General features: G+C 44.3%; 1 protein-coding gene across 3 annotated transcripts in view; it reads right to left on the bottom strand.

Moving 5' to 3' along the window:
- Positions 1-21,617, bottom strand: part of GK (glycerol kinase) — a 77,581-nt gene that overhangs the window by 42,170 nt on the left and 13,794 nt on the right. For 2 of the 3 annotated variants that reach the window (XM_047843466.1, XM_047843468.1), the window contains exon 4: positions 12,388-12,465. In XM_047843466.1, the coding sequence (XP_047699422.1) occupies positions 12,388-12,465 (78 nt within the window). Of the gene's footprint in view, positions 1-2,484; positions 2,569-12,387; positions 12,466-21,617 lie in introns of all 3 variants that reach the window. The other variant, XM_047843469.1, reaches the window with a different exon arrangement.

Genomic DNA, 21,617 nt, shown 5'->3' with positions numbered 1-21,617 from the left:
CAGCAGACTGGTTTCTACGGGTGTGAAAAGCAGCAAGCACAGGCTGGTCACTACCGAGGAAACAGGAGGCAGAGAGGAAGACCGGGGGTTCCGAGGCCTAGAGGGCACGTGTTGCACCTCTGCCCACCACGCATCCCTCTCGCTCCCGAGCGCAGGATCTCAAGCTCTGTGAAGCAACTCGTCCCTCCCTCATCCTGAGCCGAGCGGTCGGCCTGCGATGCGACCCTCCTCCCAGCTCCAGCATCGCGTCCGCATCCCAGGGACTGGCTCAGCGGAGCGAGTGTGGTCTCATCAGCCCAACGGAGATCCGTGCTCAGTCTGCCGGACTCGCTTCTCCGCAGCTCTCCTCGGCAGTGTGGCCGGGCCTGCGGCCCCCAAGAAGAGAGAGCCGCATCGGCCGCATCTGGAGCCATCCCAAGAAAAGACAGACTCGTGGGGCATCCAGGTCATAATGTCCGAGTCTAGAATCAAACAGCACCTGAACTAAGCGACTCTTGCGCTGCTGGTTCCATGAACAAAAACATTCTTGGTTGTTGTTTTTTTTTTAAACTTGATTTAGTTCAGGTTGAGTCTTCCGTTACTTGCACTGTGATTGATGTAAGCCATTAGCAGCAGCCGCGTGGACTTGGCGAGAACTGCCATGCCCGGGGAACCGAGGCAGTCCACTTTTCCGAGGGGCAGTGTTGCAGGGCTCTGACAAAAGCGGACCTTCCTCACAGGCAAGCAACCCCAGAAGGTATTAACAGGAGTAACGGGGAAAAGGAGAGGAATGCAAGAGAGGGGTTTTGAGTCTGTGAATTAACAAACACATCTCGATTTTCAGTGTTTTCAAGCTCCAGTAGGCCGGGGGTTTTCAATCACTTGAGTGTGTTTCAACTACCTACTTTTAAAAAATGAAACAGGGTGGATTAGAATGGAAACTAACAGAGTTCACGGAACTCAGTAAGGTAAGTATTGTGAAACTTCTGTTTTAGTTATGGGAGTTTGATGAGTCACGGTGTAAAATGTATTTCTTATCAAGGGACATGAACAAAGGACATGAAAGTCATTGTTCTAGGCTGTTGTTGAATGACTCAGAGCCTCCTAGATGAGTGCTTTTCTGTGTTTTAATGCAAATAATCATTAAGGAAGTTAAAGATGGACCCCATTCCCAGAAATTCTAGGATAGTAGATCCAGGGAGGGATCCCAGAAATGTGCCTTTTACATAGGTGCCCCCTTCCAACCCCCGCTCCTTTAAGAAACACTGCTAGACTCCACAGCAGTGGTTCTTACCCAGAAAGCACATGAGAACCACCTGGAAAAATCTGAAATTACACATTCCAAGCCCTACCTTGCAGGATTCTGGTTGCAGGTGTATGCAAGGAAGGCCTGACTCTTTGTACTTTTGTTATAAACATCCCAAGTTATTCAGTATTATACTAGAACTTGAGAGCCTCTTGTTTAGGGCCTGGTCTTTAGGATATGGAACTTGTCCCAATTATTTCTTTAAAAACAAAACGACAGAGGGGCGCCTGGGTGGCTCAGTCGGTTAAGCGTCCGACTTCGGCTCAGGTCATGGTTTCGTGGTTTGTGAGTTCGAGCCCCGCATTGGGCTCTGTGCTGACAGCTCAGAGCCTGGATCCTGCTTCAGGTTCTGTGCCTCATTCTCTCTCTGCTCCTCCCCCACTTGTGCTGTCTCTGTCTCTTAAAAAATAAATGTAAAAAAAAAAAATTAAAGAAACAAAACCAAAAACACAACGACGGGTAAACTCATGCCCCGGTGTCTTCTCTGAGTCCCAGTGGCTCTGTGACTCTATTGCTCCTTGACAACGACCACTTAAGTAACTGGGGCACTTTACTCCTCACTTGAGACCTTGCGAGTATCCAGAATGGAATGCACAGAATCAAACTCTCACCAAAAAGAGTCAAAACACCGGATGTCAAATCAGGAGACCAAAGTTGTTTGTCTTCTGACTTTGCCACCAATAAGCTACGTGACTCAAGCAAGTCATTTTACCCTTTGTGGCCTTGATTTCCTGAGTATAAAACGAGGCAGTCAGACTAGATGGTGTCTGCAGTCTCTCTGCTGCCATTATTCCATGATCACAGAAGGCTGGCAGGTTCACTTTGTTTTCATAGCCCAAGAGTTTAAGGTAATTAGAATACATGGGATGAATTAGTACAACTGCCAAAGAGAAAAATGTCAGTGGTTGATACACTACCAAACAATTCACAAATGCTGAAAATTAATTGAATTAAGAACAAAAAAAAATTAGAAAACTCATTAAAGAAGCTAAGATGGCAGAATTAGATTGGCAGAATAAGAGACCAAAAGCCAAAGAGAAGGCCCCAAGCTGGAGGACTAAGCCCCTTGTGGAGGTAATTCCTGAGATCAAAGATGCCAGATCCATATCCGGCAGCGGTGGTCAATTTCAGTGGTCAATTTCCCCCGTCACGTCTGAGTCGGAAGGCTGGGAAGGGAGCAGGAGCCAGAACAGCAATACCTGAGGAAGCGCCAGCAGCTGGAACTGAAGAGCCAGAGGGGACAACGGCAACCGGATCGGAAGGGCCAGGAGAAACTGGAGCGGCTGGAGCATTAGGAGAAATAATGGCAGTTCATGCTAGAGGTGGCCAGCTTCAAGGTCTGTGTTCTCTTGCTGACCGCTTAGGAAACGGTAGATCACTTGGGCAAGTTCATCAGAACGAACACTTTCTACACATTTGAGCGTAGAAAAGGAGAAGGAAGAGACATGGAGTAGAAGGGAAACAAAGGCAGTCTGGTCAGAGTCTCTGGCTCGGTGGACCCCGTCCGTGTGGACAAAGACCAGGTAAATAGGTGCTTCTTGTTCAGGGTGACTCTTCCCCACCTGGCCACCTATCTGCGTCCTAGTTAGAAAAGTGGCCCAGGCTGGTTACTGACTGTTCGCCCAACCAGTAAATTGAAAGGCTGTGCGATGTAGTGAGTGAGCATCCCTTACAAAGGAAGGCTAAGGAGTGAGCCACAGTCACTGTTGGGGCGATCCACGGGAAGACATGAAAAGGCTGCTTTGGGAAGTCATGGCCCCAAGAAAGCACTTCCCCGGGAGGCTGGCAGGAGGGGAAGCCCACCACCACAAACGGGAGAAGCGTGTCTGGAGGGCACAGGGAATGGCTAAGTTCCAAAGTGATTTGCAAAAAAATAAGAAGGAAAACAGACGCTCGGGAGTCCCAAACACTAGATAGCCTGCTTCTATAAGGTATGACCCTTATTTAGACCAAGGAAATCTGATTCAGATGGTTCACATCATCAAATAAACAAGTAAAAAAAATCCAGTTTGGATGACGTGATAATCTTTCATTTGTACTAAACAGAGTCGCATCCACTAGCTGTCTGTTAGACTTAGTCAGGTCTGAACAACATAGTTTGCACAGTGAAGAGAGATGCGGTTGCCTCACTGCCCACGGACCGGGGTTAGTTAGGCGACGCAGTAACAGTCCAGAGGAAGAGACGACATTTAGAATATTTAGAAAGGTGCATCAGTTTGGGTTTGTCATAATGATAGACGGGAAAAGGACCTAAGAAAAAACTTCAAAATTAACTAGAAACAATCTTAATTATTTTCAGTTGACCAGAAGCCGAGGCACACAACACGTCTCTGAGCGGGTTTGCTACGAGCATGCGAGGAGCTGCAGGCGGGCCGAGGAGGGAGGTGAAGGCGGGGCTCCGGGCAGTTCCGCAAAGTGTTCTGGGGTTGTCTCCCCAACAAGAAATATAATAACAGTAAACCAGATGGAACTGCTATGCGTTACCGCTGGCCAAAAGTTATCAATTAAGTGGGGCAAGAGGTCACTTGCAAAGGAGAAGAGACCGTAATCGATGACTGTCCTTCCCCTGATCACATTTTCAGAAGTCACTGGGGCCAAAAGAAAAATGCAGAGTTGCGGGGGCGGGGGGGGGGGGGCGGTGATTTAAAACGTGTATATGCCACAATGTGGGGGGCTGAACCTACTTCGGGTCTTAGGTGTATAAATGCCGGGACGCCAAGGACTGACACAAGCGTGTGTGATCCACGTAGCTCTGCATGTCCCCTAAGAACACCTGTCATGTAGAAATCAGTCATTCCATCTGGCATTCCTGGGTGAAAAAGACTATCAGTCAATTCCGAACAGTGGCCGTGGCTAACACTGAAGACTTCTACTCTGCCAAGGCACTATTGTAAGTACTCTACGTGTATTAGCTCGTTGATCTTTGCCTCGTGCCTAGGAAGTCCACACTGTGAATTTCTCCAGTCTAACTGTCAAGGGAAGACACAGAATGGAGAGAAGTGGAAAAGCCAGGATCAGAACCCAGAGTCTGAATGCAGCATGAAACCCCTATGACACAGGTAAGCCAGGATGAATTTAAAGTCATCAGTGGCATATAAACAGTAAAGATCAGAAACCTCAAAGGTGAAATCAAATTCAGTTTCTTTTTAAACTGGCCTGGAGTTGAAGACTTGAATAATTACAAAAACAGCCGTATATTTTTTTTACCCCAAATGGAGGAAATGGAAGGCATTCAAAAAACCCTGTAATAAAGGACTGGACATAAGGAGAAATGGAAGTAGATCTTGATAAAGCCGAATATTCTAGATTTGACAAAAGTAAAAAAAAAAAAACTTCTCCCTTCCAAAGCAAAACAATAAAAATGAAACGAAATGAAAAAAGTATGTTTCCACGTTTTAGATAGTTGGCCATTTATGGTTTTCTTTCATGCTGATACTCTGAAACCGAATCCAGGTCCAGACGAGGTTTAAAAAAAAAAAAAAAAAAAAAAGCAAGCTCAAGGTTCCTTCAGATCTCAACAGATAATTACACAAGTTTAATCATTGGCCCAGGGTTAACCAGTACATAAACATTAAAAAAGGCAAAGAGGATGACCAGTGTTTAAAAGTGCAACTCTCTGCAGAAAAGAGTTTATACGTCACAGGGAACTTTTTTTTTTAAAAGATCTCACTTGAAGTAATCTCTATAGCCAAAATGGGCCTCAAGCACCCCTCAAACTCACAACCCCAAGATCCAGAGTCACATGCTCCACCGACTGAGCCAGCCAGGTGCCCCATAGGGAATTTTAATTTTTTTTAAAATATTTTTTAACGTTTATTTATTTTTGAGACAGAGAGAGACAGAGCATGAATGGGGAAGGGTCACAGAGAGAGGGAGACACAGAATCTGAAACAGTCTCCAGGCTCTGAGCTGTCAGCACAGAGCCCGATGCGGGGCTCGAACTCATGGACAGAGAGATCATGACCTGACTTGAAGTCGGACGCTTAACCGACTGAGCCACCCAGGGGCCCCTTTTTTAATTTTTTTTTTTTTTTGCCCCATAGGGAATTTTAAATGCAACAACTTAGAAAAAGATGTTTGCAATAACATTTAAATAAGGAAAAAATGGATCGGAGACCAATAATGTTTGTCGGTGGTTTTCTCTAACATATAAAGATCTTAAATCACTGACTCTTGCCTCCCTGGATATTCGTCTTTAATATGAGTGGTATTTTGATATGAAACCATGAACCACAGAAAGCTACTGGAGCCCGGGTGGTATCGCAGCAGGCAGCGATCGTGAAATGTGCACACGAAGATATGAAACACCCCGGATTCAAGGCTTTCCCCACGTGACACGCACACCGCTTCGGTGCTGTGGGGTTTGGGTGCGTAGTTGTAGTTGTGCTGGGCTTCATCTATGGTGTGTTTGTAACCCCCAACCTTTCTCGTCAGTAATACTCGGGAGACACCAAGGTGTGTGCACCCCTAGTAAAAGCGGGTTTGGGACGGGAAAGGTTTAGAAAAAGGGCGAGGCTTGGGGTGAAGGGAAGTCTTCGGAGAAGAATACCGATGAAGAGGACGCTAAAGTGGGGGGGGGAGAGAAAAGCACCGCCCAGGGTCAGGGACACATCAACTGCAACGTTTACCTCGCTCATCACACAATTAACTCATCAACTCTCACACTATTTGCAACTTCTGAAACAGGCCACCTGTGCCTCAATGGACTGATTTAAACTTTCTTTCCGTGCTTGTATCTGTTATAAAATATGTCAGTAAACAAAGACACGTTTAAAAAAAGCCTCGCTCAGTGTTAAGTTTCTTCATCGAATGTGCTTCGGGTCCACTGATTGACCCTGAAATCCTCCTACCGGTCGCCGTTCCGGGGGCGACTGAGCTGACTGCGTATCAGGAGACCTCGAACCGTAAAACAGGAGGCCACATAAAAAGCAATTTTAAAAAAGAGAAGTGTAGACTGCTTCTCCCATTTGCTAGTCTATAACAAATATTGCTCATCAGTTACATAACCGAGTTATGTAAGTAAAGCGAGAGATGAAGAGAAAGACAGGCCTAGAGCGACAGAGTTACAAGAAAGGGACAAAGAGAGGGTGAGAGAGACTAAAACCCACAGACTGTGATATCCACAAAGACGAAGCTCAAGGACAAAGATCTGTGAAAATCTGATTCTGTTTCCACCAATCCCACCTTGTGTTGTTTTCAGAGAAAGCTGCCGAAGGCTTAATACCATGTAAATATTCTCAGCTCAGATTTGCATGGAGACAGGACACCTTGGCGTTTCCCTGGGTGACATAAAACTGGAGGCAGAACCTATATCCTTGTTATGACCGAGTGGCTTCTCTTCCCAGCTCATGACTCCTTCTCTCTCCTCTGTCTCTATTCCCCTTCCTTCTTCTCACTTCCGGGTATCGATCCCTAGGCGCCTGACTCACAAAGGCAAGCGTGGTGTCTGCCTCCTGCCTGGCTTGTCACTGTCTGCGTAGGGGTCACCACAGAACCTACACACAGAAAGGCACTTAAACTCTTGTTGAAGGATGTACATTCATTCCTCTAGTGAAGTCATCCATAATAAACTGAGACTAGCACCTTTCTGGTACCAACTTTCAATCTCCATCTAACATCTGGACAATCTCTTTATAAAAGAGCCACAGACCTACTTGCCGAGGGATGAGCTTTGATTCCAAGTCCGGGACTCACGTTGCTCAAAGAAGCGAGCCATTTTTCTCCCAGGCTCGCACCCCTTAAATACTAGTTTTCTTCTGTTCTCTCAGGCTAAAAATCTTGTAGCCCTGTCCCGCACCCCCCACCACCCCGCCTCATCTTTATGCTCTATCTGATTTACAAACCTACAGGTTGTGTCTTTCCTCGAAAAGGTCTCTCGGGTTTGCCTTCTCTCCACTATTCCCATTAACTGATGAGCAGTCTCAACCCCTTTGCTAGATTTTACTGTGGAGAAATGAAATCTTGTCCTTTCTAATATATTTTTTTTAAGTTTATTTATTTCGAGACAGAGACCACACGAGCGGAGGAGGGGCAGAGAGAGAGGGAGAGAGAGAGAGAATCTCAAGCAGGCTCCGCACTGTCAACACAGACCCCGATGGGGGGCTTGAACTCACGAACCGTGAGATCATGACCCGGGCAGAAGTCAAAAAGACACTCAACTGACTGAGCCATCCAGGTGCCCTGAATCTTGTTCTTTGGAATATACTTACTTACATATTTGGATTTAAATGCTTTCTATTTGTCCTTCCTTCCCATTTCACATTCCTTTTTCTTTCCTTTCTTGCCTTTTTCAAAAAAAAATCATTTCATTTTCCCCCTTTATAAACTGGTTAATTATACATCATTTTACTCTCATTGCTTACCCTAGAGATTATTAAAACATGTATCCTTGACAATACAAGGACCTCAAAACAGTTGAAACTCATCTACCCCCAATTCCTTTCATGTACAACTGTTGCCATGTATTTTAATTCTTAATACATTTTGAACATCATAATGTTATTGTTTTATGCAGTCAAAATTCATTCAGACTGACCTACATATTTACCCTTTCTAGGACTTTGCATTGCCAACTTTCTGCGTGAGAACATTTTCCTTCTGTGTGAAAAACAGCGCTCACTTTTTCTTTCAGTGGGGGTTTGCTTGTAATGATTTCTATCAGTGTTTGCTTGTCTTTGCTGTTATGTTTCACTTTAATTACTTAAGACGATTTTCACTGGGTATAGAATCGTCGGTGGAGGGGCGCCTGGGTGGCGCAGTCGGTTAAGCGTCCGACTTCAGCCAGGTCACGATCTCGCGGTCCGTGAGTTCGAGCCCCGCGTCGGGCTCTGGGCTGATGGCTCAGAGCCTGGAGCCTGTTTCCGATTCTGTGTCTCCCTCTCTCTCTGCCCCTCCCCCATTCATGCTCTGTCTCTCTCTGTCCCCCCAAAAATAAATAAACGTTGAAAAAAAAAATTAAAAAAAAAAAAAAAAAAAGAATCGTCGGTGGAAGTTCCGGTTTTATTTGAGCACTTTAGAGACTTCATTCTTTTGTATTCTGACTTACTTTGTTTCCATCGAGAAATTAACTGAAAGTCAATGTGACGCTCTCTCTTTGTTAAAGATTCATTTTAAGTAATCTCTATGCCCTACGTGGGGCTCAAACTCACCACCCCAAGATCAAGGGTCGCATGCTCCACTGACCGAGCCAGCCAGGAGCCCCTGCAAGTCAGGGTGGCCCTCTTGAAGGTCAAAGCTTTCGGCTACTTAAAAATTTTTACTTTTTGGGGCGCCTGGGTGGCTCAGTCGGTTGAGCGTCCGACTTCAGCTCGGGTCATGATCTCACAGTCTGTGGGTTCGAGCCCCGCGTCGGGCTCTGTGCTGACAGCTCAGAGCCTGGGGCCTGTTTCAGATTCTGTGTCTCCCTCTCTCTCTGACCCTCCCCCGTTCATGCTCTGTCTCTCTCTGTCTCAAAAATAAATAAAACGCTAAAAAAATTAAAAAAAAAAATTTTTTTTACTTTTTATCTTCAGGTCTCCGCATATGTTTACATATGGCTTTCTGCGTTATTTATCGTGGCTGGGAATCACAGTGCTTCCTGAATCTGAAAAACCTTATCATTTCTTTTTTCTCCTGGGACTCCAGTTACAAATATGTTAGACCTCCTCACCTTACTCCATCTTTCTCCTGGAGTCTTTTCTATATTTTCCAAACCTTTGTCTCTCTGTGCTTCACTCTCTTCCAGTTCACTAATTCATCTTCAGCTGTGTCTAATCTGATATAAAACTCATCAACTGAGTTTTTAGTACGGTTCTAGAATTTCTATTTTGAAACTTCCAACTCTTTACTAAGGTGATCATTCTTGTCAAGGAATTCCTTGAACATGTTAATCATGATCACTTGAAAGTCTGATAACTCTTGGGCTGCCTGGGTGGCTCAGTTGGTTAAGCGTCTGACTCCGGATTATGGCTCAGGTCATGATCTCAGGGTCGTGGGATCGAGCCCTGCGTAGGGCTCTGCACTGACATTGTGGAGCTTGTTTCGGATTCTCTCCCCCCACCCCTTCTCAAAGTAAATAAACTTGAAAAAAAATGAAGTTTGAAAATTCTAATATCACGATTTCCTAGGGGTTTATTTCTAAGGTCATTTGTTTCTGTTGGTCTTTAGTCATATCTTGTTCTGTATGCTTGATTCTTTTTATAGAAAACTAGAAATCATACATGAAAGCCTCTAGAGAGAATTTTTCCCCAGAAAGGGTTCATTTTTGTTTCTGAAAGGAAGTTAGGCTAGAAGCATTAGCAATGTTTGATCACCAGAATCCACCCAGTGCTTTAAATGACTTCAATCCAGGCTGTAGTTCCTGTGAGGGTTCGTGTATTTCCAGTTTTCCTCACTTCCAGGGTCGGCCCTTTGCACTTGCAATCACAAGTCGAGGATCTGACCAACATTCATCTCCAGCCCTGGCAGCCTGACTACCTTTGACCCCCTATGTCCATCGACCTGTGAAAATGCTGCTCAACTTCAGCTACTTCTTTTAGAAGCTACAGGTATCTCTACAGAATAAGCAACACCAAACGCCAGGCTTAACTCTCTGGGCTTTCCTTCTCTCCTGTAACGTGGCCTCACAATTCCTCACTGCCTTGATAGGCTTCCAGTCCCTCAGACAGAGTTTTGCTTTGTTTTGTACAACTTCTTGAGCTGTGCTCAGTAGACATGTGAAACAACCCATTGCACCATATGGGAAGCTAAACTCTCCTTTATTATTCATTTTGTCATCCCAGGTCACGCAGTGAATGGCTTTCAGAGCCCTCTGTATCCTCACCAAGCCCTCTTTATCCAAACGAGAACACAGGCTTTGGGGTTGGAGGGGTTTATAAACGTCCAAACTGTGGCTTTACCTCTACTTTTAGCTAGGTAGCGTTGGACAAAATATCGAGCTTTTCCAGAATTCACTTGTAAAATAAGGCAAGTAAAACCTGCTTCGGGGTCACTGAGATTAAATAATACAGGTAAATAGTTCAGCACAATCCCTAGTACATAGTAAGGTTAGCACTTACTGAGTGAGCATTATCATCACTATTAGTTTTATTAATAATAACTCATAAATTGGGGCGCCTGGGTGGCTCAGTCGGTTAAGCGTCCGACTTCAGCTCAGGTCACGATCTCGCGGTCCACGAGTTCGAGCCCCACGTCGGGCTCTGGGCTGATGGCTCAGAGCCTGGAGCCTGCTTCCGATTCTGTGTTTCCCTCTCTCTCTGCCCCTCCCCCGTTCATGCTGTGTCTCTCTCTGTCTCAAAAATAAATAAATGTTAAAAAAAATTAAAAAAAAAACTCATAAATAAATCCTCCTATCCTCGAAACTCATCAGTGTCTTTACTCTTGGTGAAATACGTGTACACATTTTCACATTCAGAGCTCGTTCACACTAGCCTTCAATGTCCCCTTTTCCTAAAGTAATCCGGTACCTTCTTCAAGACCTAAAATGGAGTTCAACCTCTTCAAAAGGTATGCCCTGAATTCAACATCCATACTAACGTATACTTGCTCTAATTCCCATTCAATTTGGCAGCATAGTTCATCAACTATTCCCTAATTCTGTGTTAGCGTCTTCCTAAAACCAGATTACAAAGTGCTTACAAAACCGGCCAGTAATTCCTATCCTCTATAACACATCCGGGATAGCACCAAACCAGGAGGTTCTCAAACATGTGCATGCTTCAGGGATTGACAAAAGTTCTTCATATCTCATAGGTGCCGTATAAATTAATATTGAAAAGCCCAAAGAATGGGGCACAGAAGGACACAGGTAGAAGAAAAGAAAATGAGTAGATCAGCACATCAGAAAAAGAAACTACTTCCGGTAAAATATTTACTTAAGTCTTTAACTATAACTTCAAGTAACCTAGTTGCATTATTTTAAAATGACAACTCAAAGTCCAAAGTTGCATTTTTATGATTCAAAGTTTAGAGTTTAATGGGAACTTTCTGGTTCCTTTTAGATGGTCCCTCCACTTCCCTAGGGGAAAAATAAAATAAAACCCTAACTAGTTCAAGAAGTTGGCTAACAGTGATGCAGGAAAGAATACTCCCTAGGCATCAGTCACGAACACCGTAATATCCTGCTTTACTGATACTCAAAATTACTTGCTCAGGAGAATGAGAACAAAATAAAGATTTAAAACATGCACTTTTGTGAAAAAGGACCTGTGGTTGCAATTCGTTGACATTTTTTGAAGTCTTTAATTTTTTATCACAAGTACACACGACATCCTACATGCTTCCTGATAACACGATAACATGAAATACCTTAACGTTTTATAAAGATTATTTGCAAAGGATTCATGCCACTCTTACAAGGCACGTTTTTAGTATATTTTCTGCTTGAATATCACTTTCTTCCAATCAATACTAAAGGAACTATACCACTAAAGTAACTCTAAAGGAAAAAAAGCTCACTCTATCGATCATCCCATCTCTGACAATTTCTGCCTCCAACGCCACCCCACAAACGTGGTATTTTATGGACAAAAACTTGTGTTTCGCTATTTGTAAATACAACGATGCCTTTTAGTGACCATATTTACAACAAAATTTTACTTTCGGCAAGTGACAGTGTCATTTGAATAAGACGGGATACCTAACGTTGGTGTATTTGAGATGTTGAGGGTTTGAACCCCTGCTGAACGAGCCAAATGCGTAGCAGGAGGAGCTCACGTTTTGAGATTTTATTGTCCTGACCTCAGATGAGTCCATTAAAATTACAAACGGGAAGAACGAGATGACTGCGAACACGTATAATGTATAATTTGGAGTTTTGAAGGGGAGGAGGTGAGATTTCTTTTAGGTGTCAGAAACAGCAGGGACTATGAAACAGTTCTGGCTACACTGAACCACTTGTATAATACAAATAATCGGGAAAAGAGGAAAGCAAGGTAAACAGATAATTCAAGATGCGAATAAATATCTGTAAATAAATAACAACTAATCTCTTAGAGGACTCTTCTGCCCATCCCATCAGAGTAGAAGAAACATGACTGCATGCTCTTTTAGCCAGACAGTTCAGTGTGACAATGTTTGCCAGTGGAGAAAGGCGTTGCATATGACATCAATGAACAGCAGCTTACCCACAGCGTTGTAGAGAGGCTCTCCAGTTAGCTTGTCCCAGACTACAGTGGTTTCCCTCTGGTTACTGACACCAATAGCTTTAAAGAGAAAGTTACACAGAAGGGAGTAGACAATTAAACAAGTAAAAAACTACTTCAGGAGAACAGTTCTTTAAAAAAAAAAAAAAGGTTTTTTTTTTTTTTTACATGCGTAACTAAACTTAACAGTTTGAAAAAACATTTGGCACTTTTGTAGTGGTGTTGAATGCACTTTGAGCGGCTCCAGGAAAAGTGAACAGCCAAGGTCAACAAGTGCTTCTTTTTATTTCCACAGACTGCTTCCCACTTCACTACTGGCACATGACAACATGGACCCAGACTCAGATCAATATCCAAATGAAAGGCTCCCAGGTAACCTTATAAAAAGGGAATACAATAATTCGAAATTTATAATAGCCAATTCATTATTCTATAGCGACCCGCAATCACCTCACTCATTTGTTTACTAACTGCCATGAGCCATTTCTCTGTGTGTGTGCACGTGCGCATGCCTGTGTTTTGAGAAAATAGCTACAGATAAAATTCTTCATGCCAGGCAACCTCATATTGTGGTTCTTGACAAATTGTTTCGGTCCTGTATTTTAATAATGTAAGACATGCAAATTTAAATTGGGCATAAATACAATACGTGATGGTATTTACATTATACTGACCTCTACAGAACTCAAATGCTAAAGTTACAGTTATTATAAGTAAAATACTAATGCATACCATTTTATTCAATTCAGCTTATTCAGCCAAATCAGAGGTTCTCAGACTTGGCTGCACATTAGCATCAACTGGAGAGCTTCTGAAAAAATATCAATGTCCACTTCATGGTCCAAACATTCCAATTTCACAGACTGGGATAGGAGCTGAACGTTAGTGTTTTTCCTTAAACTCTCCCCCGCCAAGCGATTTCTACGATGCAGCCTAGGATGAACGCACTGACCTAAAGGATCGAGCTCTTCCGGAATGTACGGTGAGGACCGACTTTAAAGGCTATATAATCAACAACACATGTTTTGCTTAAATCTTCCCAAGAACCACTTGTCACCTGACCATTCAGCTAGCACTTCCATTGACAAAATCCTCTCTACCTCTCTCAAAACAGATCAATCTCTATTCACAACTTCGGTGTTTTAAAAACAAAAAAAATCCTTTTCCTTGTAGCTTTAAGTACTCCCTTTGCCCAGCACGGGGCTTGAACTCACAACCCCCAAAATCAAGAGTCAGCTGCTCTGCCGACTGAGCCATCCAGGCACCTTTCCACATGGCACGATTTAAAGTGCCTTCACCAACTCTCCAAGCAACACGCAACTTTCTGTTCAAGCTGCACGCCCAGAATAAAACGCTACAGGAATGCTCTGACCGGCACAGAGCGGAGGGGGCCCAACAGTTCCTTTGTTCTAAGTAATCTTTTTTTTTAAGCTCAAAACAACAGTTTATTTTTAAAACAATACACTAAAATCTAAATTTAAAAAAGCAATTACTTAGATTTTACTGTAAGGAGATTTTATGTGTAATAGAGAGCAATGAAAACTGGCCTATGGAAAATGAATATGTATATTTTTCACTGAGGTGTAACTGACAATATTATACTAGTTTCAGGTATATCGCCTAATGATTGGATACACGTATAGGCTACAAAGTGATCACCATAGTAAATCTAGTATCATCCTGGCACCATACAAAGTTACATAATATGCAACGCAACATTGTTGACCGTAGTCACCAGGCTGGACATTATAGCCCTATGCCTTATCTATTTTATGACTGGAGTTTGTACCTCAACTCCAGTTTTGTCCCCCCTCCAACCAGGAACCACCAGTCTATTCTCTGCATTTACGAGTTTTGTTTCATTTGTGTTGCTTTTTGAATTCCACATACAAATAAAATCATACAGCGTCTGTCTTCCTCTGTCTGACTTTGGCATACCCTCAAGGTCCATCCACGTTGTCACAAGTGGCAAGGTTTCCTTTTTTGTCGCTGAATAACATCCCATTGTCTGTATATACACTTTTTCCATTCATCCGTCAACCAACACTTGGGTTGTTTCCATGTCTTGGCTATTGTTAAGAACTGCTATGTACATAGGGGTGCATGTATCTTTTTGAATTTGTTTTCACTTTCTTTGGATAAAGACCAGAGCGGACTTGCTAGGTCATATGTTAGTTCTATTTTTGGATTTTTGAGCCACCTCTCTACGGTTTTCCACAGTGGTCCCACCCAGTTACATTCCCACCAACAGTGCACAAGGGGTCCCTTTCCTCTACATCCTCACCAACAGCTGTTTTGAAGTAGCCATTCGGACAGGTGTGATGTGATATGTCATTGTGGTTTTGATTGGCATTTCCCTGATGATGAATGATGTTGAGCATCTTTTCATGTGCCTGTTGGCCATCTGGAGGTCTTCTTTGGAAAACAACATTCAGGCCCTCTGTTCATTTTTTTTTTTTACTTAGACTGTTTGCTATTGAATTATAGGAGTTCTTTGTAATTTTGGACATTAACTCCATATCAGCTACATGATTTGCAAATACATTTTCCCATTTAATAGGTTGCCTATTTTGTTGATGGTTTCCTTTGCCAGGCAGAAGCTTTTTAGTTTGATGCAGTCCCGCTTGTTTATTTTTACTTTTATTACTACTGATTCAAATTCCTTACTAATGGTCGGTCTATTCAGATTTTCTATTTCTTGATGATTCTGTCTAGACTGTTTCCAGGAATGTATCAATTTTTTCTACGGTTGTCCAATTTGTTGAGCTACCATTGTTAGTGGCACTCTTAGGATCCTTTGTATTTCTTTGCTATCCGTTTTAACGTCCACTTTCGTTTATTTATTTGAGCCCTTTCTTTTTTCCTTGGAGAGCCTACTAAATGTTTATCGCAATAATCTTTATCCAATGCAAATTTACTTACTAAAACACCCTTTCTAAGGGTACAAAGATGACTAACAGTCTACTTCTAAGAAACTTGGAGGCATAGGGTAAAAGGAAGAGATTTGCTTTTTGTTTTTTTGTTTTGTTTTGTTTTGTTTTTAATAGAAGACACTAGTGTTTGCAGGAATCAAGATGGAAGGCAAAGGACAATGTGGCAGACAGGGGTGCTGGGAAACAATGACACGTGGTCCTGATTCTTTTTTTCTTTAACTTTTTTTAACGTCTATTTATTTTTGAGAGAGAGAGAGAGAGAGAGAGAGGGAGAGAGAGAGAAAGAGAAACAGACCATGCACAGGGGAGGAGCAGTGAGAGAGGGAGACACAGAATCGGAAGCAGGCTCCAGGCTCTGAGCTGTCTGCACAGAGCCCGACGTGGGGCTCAAACTCACGAACTGTGAGATCATGACCTGAGCCCAAGTGGGCTGCTTAACCGACTGAGCCACCCAGGTGCCGCAACATGGTCCTGATTCTTACAGTGACAGGAGGCGAGGAGATTAATGCACTGGTGGAGGGAGGAGCCTCAAGTAAGACAGAAGGGTATCGCTTTCCTTGTGATGGAGGGAAATGGATGAGAGTTCTAGATTTTAAGTACGGAAACAGGAAATGAGGAATTAAGGCCCCAGAGCCTCAGCTTTCCCTGTGAGGTAGCACACAAGGTTATCTGCTCCAGGGGAGCCGAGCACAAGTAGAAGCAGGAGCTTTGGGTACCGTTTAATACAGCTCAGGCTCTGAAGCTAGACCGCTGGGGTTCAAATTCGAATTCCTGTTTTCCTAGCAACATGACCCTCGACCTCAGTCTCACTTTTATCTTCTGTAAAATAGAAACAATCATAGTTTCGCCCCCCCTTCCAGGGTTACAGTGAGGAATCCCAGAGTTAGTGCACATTGTAACGGTGCCTGGCACACGGGAACCACTCGATACCTGTTACTTACTGCTTCCACTCATTGTGATCAATATCCCTGAGGAGAGAGTCGTGGAAAAATTGCAGAGCGGGACGGAGCTAATTAGGACACATAAAGGAAGTGCCCAGCAGCACTGTGGATACGGCAGAGGCCAGAGAACTCAGCGGGACCTCAGCAATGGATTGCTCAAGCGGAATACTGTCAACACGATACTTTGAGCGGCAACTTTCCAATGTGGGATCACGATGAATTCATGGTTGAGGAAAATCCCTTCTTCTCCCCCCACTACATTAATTTTCCGTCAACAGACTGGCTGCTCGTTGAGCTGCAGTCTCTGAGTCACTGTCCTATGCCCTTGAGGCTATCTCTCTTTATTGGCTCATTCTAACTTGTGCTCAGGATGAAATCTAGAGCTATCTCTCTCTGATTCATGGGTCACAGGTTCCTCCCTCCCCACTCCCTCTTTCCCTTCTATCTTACTTTGATTCCTTTGTGCCAAGTAAAATTGCTTTTCTTGCAGACAACCCAAGTCTGGTGAAATAGGTTCTCAGGATTCTCTTGCAGCCATAAAAACATCTCCATTACGGCCCCAGGGCACATAGGTCTTGGGCAGCACCTCTGAACTTTCTCAGCGTTCCAGCTTCTTGTCCTGTTTACCCTAAATTCCTGGGCTTTTTCTTTTTAAGTTTTTTTTTTTTTTTTTAATGTAATCTCTACCCCCAATGCCAGGTTTAAACTGATGACCCTGAGATCAAGAGTCACATGATCCGGGGCACATGGGTGGCTAAGTCAGTTAAGTGTCCGACTTCGGCTCAGGTCATCGTCTCACGGTTCCTGAGTTCGAGCCCCACATGGGGCTCTCGGCTGTCGGCAAGGAGCCTGCTCCAGATCCTCTGTCCCCACCCTCCTCTGCTCCTCGTTCTCTCTCTGTCTCAAAAATAATAAACATTTTTTTAAAAGAGTCATATGATCTATTGACTGAGCCAGCCAGGTGCCCCTGTGTTGTTTTTAAAGCAAACTTTTCTGACTGCTAATCCCAGCACCTGTGCCTCTCTTAATCTTAATTCCCTCTTCCTCAGAATAACACATTCAGGTTCTGTAATTGTCCACCCTGGTTTATCACCCATTTAGGAGCAGATGAAAGTCACAGGCATGAAGCATATGTAATTTCCTGGCCCCTCAGTCATTTAGTTACAGATATTAGCAGCAGCAGCAGCATATATGCAGCCCAATGTAGTACATTGTATCTAGCAGGTTCCTGCTTCACCTGTATGTTCCTTCTCAGGAGGGATTTTTCTCAACAGTGAGTATTGCTAGTAAAATGAACGAGTTAACTGCTAACTTCAAAATCTCTGGTTCAATTTTGCTTAACACTGCCTGTGGAAAGTTATAATCGCTGTTAGGAAAATATACTTAGAAAAAGCCTTTGGAAATACTACCGGATGTTGTAATTGTTGTTGGTGGAATTATGGATGGCATGCATCCTTATTTAAAAATAAAGTCAGGGGTGCATGACTGGCTCGGTCGGTAGAGTCTGCGACTCTTAGTCTTGGGGTCGTGAGTTCAAGCCCCACTGGCCTAGAGCCCGGTTATAAAAATTAATAAAAATAACATCATAATTTATAATTGGAACATGTTCAAGAAAAAAACAAACAAACCCTGACACTATACGTAGCGAAAAATAAGAGTCCCGGAGGAAGGCTACTAAATTTGCCAGGTGGGAGGAGGGACAAAGCTTCAAAGAAAAACAGTCTCTGGAAGATGTGTGGTTCAGGGATGTCGTAACAACGGGAAATGAGAGGCAGCAGCAGCTGGGTATCTATTTGGGACAACGAGGTGCCTTGCTGAGCCCCCCGAGAGACCCCTGAGAGTAGGAGTCTGACGGAAGACAGAAATGTGTGTGGATATGTTTGGCAGGGTGAGGCAGTGGGTATGGGGGGGGGGGTCCCCTTCCCTGACAGTGTGGCAATTACTTTTGATACAAGAGAATTTAAATGCTGAAAATTTTATGCTCTCAGATTTTTTTTTAAAAGAATGGGGCGCCTGGGTGGCACAGTCGGTTAAGCGTCCGACTTCAGCCAGGTCACGATCTCGCGGTCTGTGAGTTCGAGCCCCGCGTCGGGCTCTGGGCTGATGGCTCAGAGCCTGGAGCCTGTTTCCGATTCTGTGTCTCCCTCTCTCTCTGCCCCTCGCCCGTTCATGCTCTGTCTCTCTCTGTCCCAAAAATAAATAAACGTTGAAAAAAAAATTAAAAAAAAAAAAGATTAAGTAATCTCTATACTCAGTAGGAGGCTCAAACTCATGATCCTAGCCAGGCAGCCCTATGCTCTCGGCTTTGAAAGTGGCGTATGTCATACTTTGCTTCTATCACACGAGGATGAGCGTAACCAGTACTTTGAGTTTTTATGCTTCGTCGCTCCTTCAGTCCAGTAACAGGCAAACAGAGCTAAGACTCCCTAAGAAGGAACGAAGCAGCCTATGTACCTGCGTTGGGCCACGCGTGCTGTCCAGCTACAGAGTGAAGGTTCATCTTGGAGACATTGCTCATACGGACCTGAAATCAATGAACTTTCTGGCAGATGACAGATAACACCGATCAAACTGGAGTTTGCAAAAGAAATACAACCAGCCTTAACGACTACCGGGTGAAGACTACAAATAAATCGCCCTGCAGCTGCAAAAACTGATTTATTGGCCACACCGGAACCAAACGGTGAAGCGGTGTGTGAGGTTCTCAGCGTGGCTCACGAAAAAGAGCACTGGCCCAGAAGACAGGGGAGCTGTGCTTTATTTTAATGTGATCTGCTGCTATGTAGCTACGGGATTTCCAGTAAGTCCTTTCCCCTCACTTGTAGCTAGCTTTAGGTGACGGAAAATCCTTTGGAGCACGAGCGTTCTGAGATCTAGAGTTCTACATAGTTCAACAAACTACCTGGGGAAAAAACATTAGCACAAGTGGCCTGGTATGGAGGGGGTTGTGGAACATCATCTACCTAGCTCACCCGCCGGTGTTTGTTGAGAAGGAAGTGCTGGGTCACTTTGGCTCAGGTATGGGTTTACCAGTGGTGAGCCACGGAGGAGTGTAGAACAGAGAGCCGCATTAGGGCCAGGGGGAGACAAGACACTTCGACTGGAGTTGTGTGTCACTTTCACAGATATCACAAAAGCCAGAGGGGAAGGAACGCTCTCCTGAGTCTCACGGTCCAGAAGGCCAACACACTGCAGCCTACCTGACCGATAAGGGAGATAGAATGAGGTCAACACCAAGGCTGACCACCCTGGAATCCACATCCTGAACATGGCTTTATAAGCCACCTAGATCTTTCGCATCTTCGGTAATGGATATCTTAGTAATGGGTGCACTACCGAATGCCTCTTACACGTGTAGGTTGTTCACACTGCAAAAGCTGCGAGGACAGTTCAAGGAGGCTGTCACTTTGATACACAACTCATCTAAAACCTGGTGAATGCAGCTCTAAAAGAAGTTTGAGGGGCGCCCGGGTGGCTCAGTCGGTTAAGCATCCGACTTGGGCTCAGGTCATGATCTCACGGTTCATGGGTTCGAGCCCTGCATTTGGGCTCTGCACTGACAGCGATACTGTCTCCCTCTCTGCTCGTGCTGTCACTCATTCTCTCTCTCGAAAATAAAAATAACCATTAAAAAAGAAAAAAAGAAGTCTGAGGCACGTCCACAGAGACGCAGGGACGAAATGAGGGTACGATACTCCAGTAAGGTGTGATGGCATTGACACCTGTTTCCCTCACTTGGCTGTTAGCCGCACGACCCTATTTGTACTCCACTGTTGCCCTGGCATTCCTCGCACGTGAGTCTGCTGATCGAATGGTTTTGATTATGTTTAGTCTCTCGTCCCCCCCCCCCTTTTTTTTTAAAGATACAGAACACAGATGCATGAGTAGGTGAGGGGCAGAGGGACAGAGAGAGAATCTGAAGCAGGCTCTATACCCAGCGCAGAGCCTGACTAGGGGCTCGATCTCATGACCAACCGTGAGATCATGACCTGAGCAGAAATCAAGAGTCAGACGTTCAACCAACTGAGCCACGCGGGCACCCCTAGGTTTAGTCTTGTTAGGGTAAGTTTTATGGATACACATGGAGGAAAGGTTGGAAAAAAAATGCAACTTTCTCCCCAGTATCTCCACCTAAACCAATAAGTAAATTGACTGATTGGGTGTTGGTAAATCTCAGAGTCGACAGGATGTGAATCAAGAAACCACCACTACCAATTGATGGTTACCCTTATCTAGAGTCAAATTACCTAAAACAGAAAAACATGGCCCTTGAATGATGAACCTGAAATTTTTAAACTATAAAGAGACGACCATCACCGCGTGATGTTTCCACCCTTCAGGCTAGCATTGTCAATCATTGATAAGCGGGTGATTGTTTTCTCCTGGAATGAATGACGCAAACACAAACGGAGATAGATGGTCTATGAACACTGCCTGGAATTAATAGAGATCTATAATAATCTACCTCTGTCACTGATTTCAGGGAGATTCTGGAAGTGAAATGTTTTGATTTCCAATACTGCTCCCCCAAGCTGTTCCCCGACAGATCTAGGAGCTCCAGCAAAAAATCCAAGCATCGTCTCTGGCCCATCACTTCCCCGGACAGCGCTACTGTCCCTTCTACCCTGACAACCAATCTATCAGCAAGTTCTGCCCCTTCACTTCGCCTCCACTGCTGCCACTGTCCGGTCACCATCCTCTGTCTCAAGACTTCCACAGCAGCATTGGTCTCCCCGTGTGTACACTCATACCTTTACCGTCCACCCCACACACAGCTCCACACCGCAGTCAGGAAGTTGTCTTTAAACTTCAAGTCAGACCCTGTCATAATCCCGTCGCCTTGCTTAAAACCTTCCTGCAGCTGGTGGCCCTAGCCACTTCCCTGATTTCGGCTCCTACTGAAACCCCTTATCCACCCCCGCCCTCATCCTTCTTTTCCTCCCCTTTAGACATGCTGGTGTTTTCGTGATCCAGGAATATGCCAAACTTATTCCCACCCCAGGACCTTTGCACACGCGGTTTCCTTTTCCTGAAACTCTCTTCTCCCAGATATTTGCATGATTGCCCCCTTTTGGCTTTTGAGACCTCAGCCAAACTGTCACCTCCTCAGAGAGCCCTTCTCTAGCCATCCAACCTAAGGTAAGCTTGTCTAGGCACGCCCCACCATACCACGCAGTTTTAGTTTCTGCATCCGACTGATCAGTATCTGAAATCAGCTTGTATCGGTGTGTTCTTACTGTTGGTCTCACACCCGCCGAAATAAAAGCTTCCTGCGAACGGGGACCTAATCTTCCCATTTACGGTCCCATCCTCAGTTCTCACAGAAATACTTGCTACG

The sequence above is a fragment of the Prionailurus viverrinus genome, chromosome X, assembly GCF_022837055.1.
Source record: "Prionailurus viverrinus isolate Anna chromosome X, UM_Priviv_1.0, whole genome shotgun sequence".
Classification (NCBI taxonomy): Eukaryota; Metazoa; Chordata; class Mammalia; order Carnivora; family Felidae; genus Prionailurus; species Prionailurus viverrinus.
This window is presented reverse-complemented; position numbering and strand designations above follow the sequence as displayed.